We start from the raw sequence: 9,504 nt of genomic DNA, 5'->3' as shown, positions 1-9,504 counted from the left end.
TGACCTTTTTTCGTTTTCGTATAGCTCCAAAAAATTGCAACGGCTCAATGAAGATTGAATGCCAGATTTCTCCCCAATTATTTATCTAAATCCCCACCAAGTTTGGTTAAAATTCCTCACACGGTTTTCGAGAAAATTGCATTTTTTTGAACCAACCATGATTTTCCCCATACAAAATGTGCGAAAAAATGGGTTGAATTTGTTGGGCAAAAACTCGCCCATATAGTAACGGCTCAATGAAGATTGAATGCCAGAATTTAGGTATGACTTTCTGGAACATGTTCAGAGAGTTTCAGCAAAATTCCTCGTAACGTTTTCGAGAAAAATGCATAAATCTGGGAGTACCTTCAGAAAATAATAATTTTTTCAGCAAATGCAACTCGCCAATGTTCTTCTTCTTCCTCCTTTAATTCGCCCCTTACAAAATGACTGAAAAAATGGGTTGACTTTGTTGGGCAAAAACTCGCCCATATAGTAACGGCTCAATGAAGATTGAATGCCAGAATTTAGGTATGACTTTCTGAAATGAGTTTAGCTCATTTTATTCAAAATTCCTCGTAACGTTTTCGAGAAAAATGCATAAATCTGGGGGTACTTTTTGCCCGCAAATTTTTTTCAATCTCGATTGGCCCAGCTGTTTTTTCAATTCGCCACTCATCGTATGGTCATTTCGCCCCACCACAAATGACCACAAATGAGTGAAAAAATGGGTTGACTTTGTTGGGCAAATAGTAACGCCCATATAGTAACGGCTCAATGAAGATTGAATGCCAGAATTTAGGTATGACTTTCTGGAATATGTTCAGAGAGTTTCAGCAAAATTCCTCGTAACGTTTTCGAGAAAAATGCATAAATGTGGGGGTACCTTTTGCCAGCAAATTTTTTTCAATCTCGATTGGCCCAGCTGTTTTTTCAATTCGCCACTCATCGCATGGTCATTTCGCCCCACCACAAATGACCACAAATGAGTGAAAAAATGGGTTGACTTTGTTGGGCAAAAACTCGCCCATATAGTAACGGCTCAATGAAGATTGAATGCCAGAATTTAGGTATGACTTTCTGGAATATGTTTAGCTAATTTTATTCAAAATTCCTCGTAACGTTTTCGAGAAAAATGCATAAATCTGGGGGTACCTTTTGCGGAATAATATGTTTCCAACATTTCGCCGCTCAAGCATCGCTGTAATAGGGGGATTAGTCAAATACAGGTTCGCTTAAATAGGGGGTTTGGTATAGTGGTACGACTGCACCAATAAATTGTGATTTTGGTTAATAAGAATATTTGAGAAATAAGATTCAAGATATAATATATACTTATGTAGACTTTCCTTGAAAATTTGAATAAAGTTAATGAAATAGATAATTGTTAAATCTGGTTTTATGTATACATATGTATATATGTATGTATGTACATATAGTCTTGCAATTGCAAACAAATTTGTTGCAAACAAATATGGCTTGCACCAATGTATGACCATTTCTATCACCATTGTTTTTACGTAGTTTATTTCTTTTATTATTTAGACACATTCGTTTACACTATTATAAAAAAAGGCTTTCTCTAATACGAGAAAGAAATTAGAAGCAAAAAAAAAGAAATTCTTATACCAAAAAAAGTTTATCCTTCGCTAGGGTTTGAGCCTCGACATATTTTATATAAAAAATCATATACATGTATACATGTTAACAACAAAATTTTTTGCTTTCTTTAAAATTTATTTGTAAATGCATACATATATATATAAATTGACCTGTCTCTAATTGACTTCCTTCCTATCTTTTTAAAAAAGGTAAAAAAAAAAAACAAACAAAAAAAATTATGTCTCGCGCTAGGATTTGAACCCCTATAGATTTCATATAAACGTCCATATATTGTTTTGCCCTAATAAAATTTCCAAAAAGAAAACCAAATGACCGACACGGGTCCGAACCTCCACTCACACATTTACTTCACTGGCAAGCCCTTAGCTATCACCACCAAACGATCTCTTTCTATTAAGTTGTCCTTTTTCCGACAAATTTTGTTCAATGTCAATTCGCTCAGCCATCTTTTCAATTTGCCACTCATCACATGTCATTTCGCCCACCCCACAAAATGAGCGAAAACTATTTGGCGCCATACAAAATTCAAATAAAATCAAAAGCAAGAGATTATGGAATCAAGTAAACCAAATATTTTTTATAGTCCTAAAATGTCAGATGTTGTTTTAGGGAAATATGTGGTGTTTGCCCCCTTCTGGACCAATTTAATAGGGATTTTTATTGATAGTTCTAATAAAAGGCCTAGCAATGGTCCAGTCGAATCGTTTTTTAAAACTTTGAAGCACTCTATTGTCAAAGAAAGGCGAGGTCTAAAGATGTCCAGATTTGTCAGACAATTGGATACACTTTCCAATTCTTTGGCTAAGCAAGTAGAACTTGCTAGCCCAGAAATCATGTATCCTTCCATTATACATGGGTCGCTCATTAAGGGTAAGCCCAAAAAACGGGCAGCAGTTTCTAAGCCTGTTTTAGACGAAATGTCAAATAAGAAGCTTTCAACTTACAGGGAAAGCTGGAGTAAAAAAGGTCCAAAAAAAATTAAATGTGGTCTGTTTAAAGGTCAATTTACAGGACCAAGTGAGGGGGAAAAACAAAAACCCTTTGGAATCGAGGTAGGCTATAAGCAAATGCTGCTTAGCCATTCGAATCTGAACAGTTGCATTGCAAAAGATGTAAGGTATTACATTTTGCAATGCAAAAGTCTCTTTGAGCATGTGCACGGTGCCAATACTCAGGGATTCTTATATAATATAGAGTTACAAGATTTTGTGACGTTGTTGGGTAATGCTTGGTTATCCAACTTCATTGTTGATGCTGCTATGACTGCGATCATTTTTGATCATAACAATAGCAGCATCATCAATATTCCATGTCAATTGGGAAGTGCTGCATTTTCAAATCAGACTATTATTGAAAATGCATTAAAATCATCGTTCGAAATAATAATAATTCCTCATTGTTATGAGAATCACTTCTATGTTTTATTTCTGAATAAAGATAAATTAGAATTCAGCTTTTTGGATCCCTTTGGGGAAACATCCAAGTCCGAATTATTCATTCGATATTATTCGAATTTACTTAAATCTTTTAAACATGTTCCGTTGATTCATGAAATCCAAAAAGATTCTTTCAATTGTGGCATTTTTATACTGCAATATTCAAAGTGCTATATCATGGGTATGGCACTAAAAAATTTAACATCTGCAACTGTTTTCAGAAATCAGATGATTAGTAAATTAATTAACTGCAGTGATGCAGTACTAAATACATGCCTGCATTGCTCAGGCCAGACATCTCAGACTAATTATTTTAGTTGCAATAAATGTAATAGGTTTCTTTGCACTAAGTGCTTGGAAAGCCTATATACCTTAGCTGATACAAATTTTATTTGTAAGCTTTGTGAGGTATAAACTTACTTTACAATTTTAGTGAGTGGACATGTCTTATAGTGGTAGCCACGGTAAAAAAACAAAGAACTATACCAACTTATGTGAGTGGACATGTCTTATAGTGATAGCCACGGTAAAAAAACAAAGAACTATACCAACTTATGTGAGTGGACATGTCTTATAGTGATAGCCACGGTAAAAAAACAAAGAACTATACTAGTGGTGTTGCCTAATAGTGGAAACCACTTAAATAAAGAGATCTATACTAGTGGAGTTGCCTTATAGTGGACACCACTTTAAAAAATGAAGAGCTATTAAATCCGCCTTGCGTGGAATATGTGGAATAGGCCTACTGGGGAAACCACTATAAAAATACGCGCCATGAACTCTACCTCAAGGTGGTGTGGAAAAGAGTTCAAATGAGATACTAATTTCGGTAAGTCCATTATCTATTTTTCAAATCTTTTTACTTAGAGGATTGTCTCCAGACATTAATTCCTTATTTATTGTGGTTAAAGAAGGGGTTTTTGGACTAAGACACCGAGAAAATGAAAGATATTAACTTTTTCGTTAGTTAGAACACTTAAAACTTTTAAGTTAAAAGTCTATTAGTTGCTTGCAAGTCCCTCGATTGTCTGTGCGTTCCATTGTTCTATATCTTAAATTTTTATAATCTTTCTCAGTTTTAACGAAGTATACACTAACTATGGAAATATATAACCTTCTAATTTGCATTATTGTCACCTTATTGCATCGTCACTTTATTGCAGTGCCTTTGATCTTGAGCCACCTTAAATACAGTATTCTAACATCTACCCCATCTTCTTGATAACTTTTACTAAGCAAACACTGTTTACTTTGCTAAACATTAAGATGTTCATTACACTCTTGTATCTAAAACGAATCTTTTACTAACGATTTATGTGCCACCTGATTTTCTAAATATTTTTTTAACGTCTATCCTATTTGGGCTACTTGCCTCTTAAACCCATACAATCAAGTTGATAAAGTTTACCTCACAATGGCCAGAACCAGGCTGATAAAAAATATAGTATTTCACCTTAATAATTAATTTTTTTAATATTATTTTCTAGACAAATATAGCCGGGACAACCGCTTTCATAGCCATTGTACAAGGCTCTAACCTAATTGTGGCCAATGTGGGTGATTCTCGTGGTGTAATGTATGATTCACGTGGCATAGCAATACCATTGTCCTTTAATCATAAGCCGCAAGAGGTGCGTGAACATAAACGGATTCATGATGCAGGCGTTTTTATAGACTTTCGTGGAGTTTGAAGTTTGGCTGGTGTATTGGCCACATCACGTGCCTTGGGTGATTATCCGTTAAAAGATAAGGTAAGTGTTAATAAGAGAAAACCTAAAAGTTGAAGCTAATGGGTTTTTTGATTTGAAATTTTACAGAATCTAGTCATGGCCACACCGGATATATTGACATTTGAGCTAAATAATCACAAGTGAGTTCAATAGAAGGCGAATCCCCTCTTAAAAAACATATCTAAATACATTTGTTTTTGTTTTTCGTAGACCCCATTTTCTTATACTTGCCTCTGATGGCCTTTGGGATACATTTAGCAATGAGGAAACCTGCCAAATCATTCGCCAGGGAATCGTATAAGCGTGGAGCTTTGGACAATATAACCGTATTGGTTATAATATTGAAAGACGATGTTTATAAAATTGGCAATAGCAACACCAACAGCAAAAGGAATAAAGCACCAACTCTTGCCAAATCCTCATCATTAGCAAATGCTCGGGCAGATGCTGCTGCGGACGCCTCCGGTTCGTCCTCTTCTTCTGCTGTCAAACGCTCCAATTCGATCAAAACCGAATAAGCAGCTACTTACAACCCTCTTTACTACTATCCTTTAAACTGAGCAAAAAAAACCCACAAAAAACTCGAAAAAGAATGTCAGAACAAAAAGTGCCCGTAAATCATTTCTAGTTAAGTGTTTTTTGTTATTTTTTTAAATTAATTGTTATTTATTTTTCAATCTCCATTCACCGAAAAAAGGCACAAACATCACACAAATTTTGAGATTATTTTCGTTTAATTGTAAGATCTTCATCTACATTTGTTGTTGACATTTTTACATCTGTTTTTTAGTTACTCATTCCATCATTATTTTGTTGAAGTACTTTACCATTTATTAATCTCATCCTCCATCAATCCAAGAACCACAAAAAAAAAAAAAAAAAAAAAAACAAATACCATATTTATTTAATTTATTTGTTGTATTTTGCAAGAACAAATCTATTTTCTAAATTATGAAAAGTCTTTATAAAAATAAATAAATAATAAATGTACAAAAATTCTATTAATTGAACTGTTCATTCTTTCATTTGATTAAAAGTAAAAAAAAATAGTATATTTTATCATAAAAATTTGGTTTATTATCTTAAGATTGGTTTTTTGTAAAAGTTTCACATGTCGTAGTTCACTTTGTAAACTTTTAACGTTTTTAACATCAATGTTTTAAGGCGTTGGTAAAGTAGTTGACATTTTTTGACCAAGATTTCTCAGCATTGGCTGAACCGATTATTTTAGAATTTCAAGACATTCTAAATTATATGTTCTAAGACTTGGTAAAAATATTTGTTTTCGCTTTGGAAATAAATGAAGGCCAAAAAGTAGACCAATTTAAAGATTATTTTTTCTTTTAAAGGTCACAGCAAAACATATTTTTTTTAGTAGCTCCAGTTTTAAAAAGTGTTGTAATAAGTTTATGAAAACTTTTCGAAATTACCTAACAATTTGTAGATATGCTTTCAGCAATGTAAATTTTAAGGTTAAAAAAATGTTTCAAAAAATTAGACCCAAGTAATCTAACAAATGAAAACACTCTGTTTCATCCCGGATAATAGAGGTGTCCGGGGTCCAATTGTGATTAAATTCAAAAGTAAACCAGAGGGCCGGGGCTAACTTCGACCGCGTCAAAGTTTGTATACCCTTGCAACTTTTATGGTAACTCTTTCCTTACCTAAAGCCATCAAAGTGGAAAAACGTTCAAGCTAAAAAGGCTAACATTTGCGAAAGAACGGCCTACAATCTTAGTATAGGAAATAACGAAGATTTGATCAAAGTCACTGTTTTCCACCGATCGTTCCTATGGGAGCTATATGATATATATTTTTGATATATATTTGATATATTTATCAAATTCGGCACAGTCATTAACAGATATACTAAACTAACAAATATTTAATTTAAAAGCAATCGCGTCAAAAGTAACGAAGTTATTGACAAAAGTCACTGTTTTCGAAAGATCGTTTCTATGGGAGCTATATGATATAGTCACCCGATCTTGATCAAATTTAGCACAGTCGTTTATATGTATAATTAATTCACCAATATGAAATTTCACGACAATAGCTCAGAAAATAACGAAGTTATTAAGAAAAGTCACTGTTCGTGACTTTGCTATTTGTATGGGAGCTATATGATATAGTGGTCCGATCCGGCTGAATCCGAGATATACAACGCCTGCAGTATATACAAGCCTACATGCAAAATTTCAGCTCTGTAGCTTTTACGGTCTAGGAGGAGTTTGCGTTGATCCAGACGGACGGACAGACGGACAGACGGACGGACGGACGGACGGACGGACGGACGGACGGACGGACGGACGGACGGACGGACGGACGGACGGACGGACATGGCTATTTGAACTCGTCTCGTCGTGCTGATCAAGAATATATATACTTTATATGGTCGGAAATGCTTCCTTCTATGCGTTGCACACTTCTGACCAAAATTAATATACCCTTTTTGCAAGGGTATAAAAAAGATTTTTTTCCAACTACATTTAGCGTTGAAGATATGGTATGGCCATTACAACTGTGGATTCTTTAGCGAAGTCTGCATATGATAGAACTTGGTGGTTTTTGAAATACAGACACCCAAAAAAAGTAAATCCTTGTAGAAATATAATTATGGTAGACAATGCTTTAGTGAGCTGATACAGACACTTGCCACACACGGATGGTGTTGTCAGAGTAGCCGGCGAAACAGGGTCTGGCCATCGGTGGACCAGGTAAAACAACCTCAGGGCGCAATTCCTCAACGGTCTTCTTGCATGCCAAGTCCCAGATCTTGATGGTGGACCATTGGCAACGCATAGCCAATAACGGTTGGGCGTGAAACATAGGGCATTGATGATGTCGTTGTGCTCCAGCGTGTACAATTTCTTGCCGTCATTCAAATCCCACAGCAGAGCCTTGGAGTCCTTGCCACCGGATGTGCACAGGGAACCAACAATGATGGGATTGGAGTGGTTTGGCGAGAAACGCACACAGGAGACCCAATAGGTGTGTCCATCCTCTTGAATATTGAACTAGCATTCAGCAAAAGTGTTCCACAACTTGATTGGTTATCGGCCGAGAAGGCAACCGACAGAACATCCTACAAAAATTTAGAAAATAAATGCGATTGGTACAAGAAATTGCACAATCGTAATGATAAATTTCATATACATACATACACATGTACATACATATGTATGTATGTACATGTGTTCATATATACATATGTACATATGTATGTACATACATATGTGACATTGCAGTGTCACAGAGTTGCCAGAGGGTCCCACTTTGCCAATTTATACGATATTTATCGCAATGATCATATATAGTGGTGGCGCTTTTCCGGCAGCAATCGTTTCAGTGATCATCATATAAATATTTACATATACATGTATGAAATGTCCAAAATTGGTGTTTCATAATAATCTTGAATAAATAAAGAAACATTATTTTTTATTGCGCCCTTTGTATATTATTATTTCGGAAGGAGTTTATCAAAAGTAAACCATTGTGCATTGCACACACCTCTCTGCAGAGGTGTGGGCTCAAATGCGCGCCAAGGATGTGTGGGACAGAGGGGGCGGCTGCTTTTTTATGGGTATTTTTTTTCTTTCAATTTATTATAATTTATGAACATACATGCAGACATATTATACACCCCCTTCATGATGCTAGTTCTTGCTGTATTTTTTTTTTTTTTTTTTTATAAAATTTATTTTTCATATGTAAATATATAAGTACGTACATACAACCTTTTTTATATAAAATTTATATTTTTTTAAGCGCATACATACATAAGTAAGTACATTTATGTACATACATATATGTATGGTATTTTCTTCATACAAATATGTATGTATACACATATATGTATGTACATACATATACATTACAAGTATGTATGTACATATGTACATGTATGTATGTACGTAACAAGTATGTATGTACATACATGTATGTATGCATACATGTATCACATACATAATGTATATGCCTACAGCATACATACATAGGCTTCAGAGCCTAATTCCGGGAATTCTGGCTCACGCCAGCTTCTACCCGTTCCCATTTGCCCAAATAAAATTTGTACACTCATATGAATGTATTTGTATTTGTATGTATTTATATTTGTAGCTAAATTATATTTTATTTTCGGTGAATTTTCCCCTCAACTCCTCCATTGGAGATTTTGGGGATGGTGATGAGGGTGGTGGCGTTGGTGGTGTTGGTGGTGTTGGTGGCGGTGGTGGTGGTGCTGCCTCAGCCAGGGCGGCCTCCTTGGTCACAGGGACGCGCTTCGCGTTCGGCTTAAAGGCCCTCGGCTTCCAGGCCTTCGGCTTCCCTTTGCCCTTGGCGACACCGCGCAAGGGTAATTTCACCGGTTTTTTTGGCCGGTTTTGGCCCTGGCCACCAGGTGCATTCAAGGTGACGTTCTGAAAATAAATAATCACAAAAATTAGTCAAATTTTGATAAAAAAAACAATAAAAAAAAACCAAAAATACTTACACAATTATTGAAAACGAAGTTCATTGCCGGTGATCTACTTAGAAATGTGCTTAGAGCTGGCACACTCTATGCTTGCAATTTATCGCAAGCTATTTATTATCGATACTTTGGATATCGATATTTTGATTGGTCGCCGAACTTTTTGAGTCGAATTGGAATATTTAATTGAAAATAATCTTGAATGTTGTCGAAATATTTTGCCATGATCTTCTTAGTGAACCAGTCCCATAATCTCTTGCTT

The 9,504-nt window shown here is 35.2% G+C and overlaps 1 protein-coding gene, 1 long non-coding RNA gene and 1 pseudogene across 2 annotated transcripts; 1 reads left to right on the top strand and 2 right to left on the bottom strand.

Moving 5' to 3' along the window:
- The first annotated feature begins 4,560 nt into the window (after nucleotides 1–4,560).
- On the top strand, nucleotides 4,561–5,084 carry LOC124461904. The gene is made up of 3 exons (XR_006955306.1): nucleotides 4,561–4,789; nucleotides 4,856–4,908; nucleotides 4,979–5,084. It is a non-coding gene; the product is annotated as an uncharacterized LOC124461904 (long non-coding RNA).
- Nucleotides 5,085–7,399: 2,315 nt separating this feature from the next.
- On the bottom strand, nucleotides 7,400–8,825 carry LOC124459674 (annotated as a pseudogene).
- Nucleotides 8,826–8,895: 70 nt separating this feature from the next.
- On the bottom strand, nucleotides 8,896–9,290 carry LOC26530244 (extensin-like). The gene is made up of 2 exons (XM_047013320.1): nucleotides 9,264–9,290; nucleotides 8,896–9,189 (listed from the first exon to the last, which is right to left on the bottom strand). The coding sequence occupies exons 1-2, from the start codon at nucleotides 9,285–9,287 to the stop codon at nucleotides 8,896–8,898; spliced, it is 318 nt and encodes a 105-aa protein (XP_046869276.1). The 5' UTR covers nucleotides 9,288–9,290.
- Nucleotides 9,291–9,504: the final 214 nt, after the last annotated feature.

Source organism: Drosophila willistoni, unplaced genomic scaffold (genome assembly GCF_018902025.1).
Source record: "Drosophila willistoni isolate 14030-0811.24 unplaced genomic scaffold, UCI_dwil_1.1 Seg720, whole genome shotgun sequence".
Classification (NCBI taxonomy): domain Eukaryota; kingdom Metazoa; phylum Arthropoda; class Insecta; order Diptera; family Drosophilidae; genus Drosophila; species Drosophila willistoni.
Note: the sequence above shows the minus strand (reverse complement) of the source record. Positions and strands in the feature narration are given on the sequence as shown.

Bases quoted from the DNA above. Each gene is read 5' to 3' on its own strand.
- LOC26530244 (XM_047013320.1), bottom strand. From the start codon at position 9,287: ATGAACTTCGTTTTCAATAATTGT. The intron at 9,190-9,263 runs GTAAGTATTTTT...ATTTATTTTCAG, and splicing joins ACTTCGTTTTCAATAATTGT to AACGTCACCTTGAATGCACC.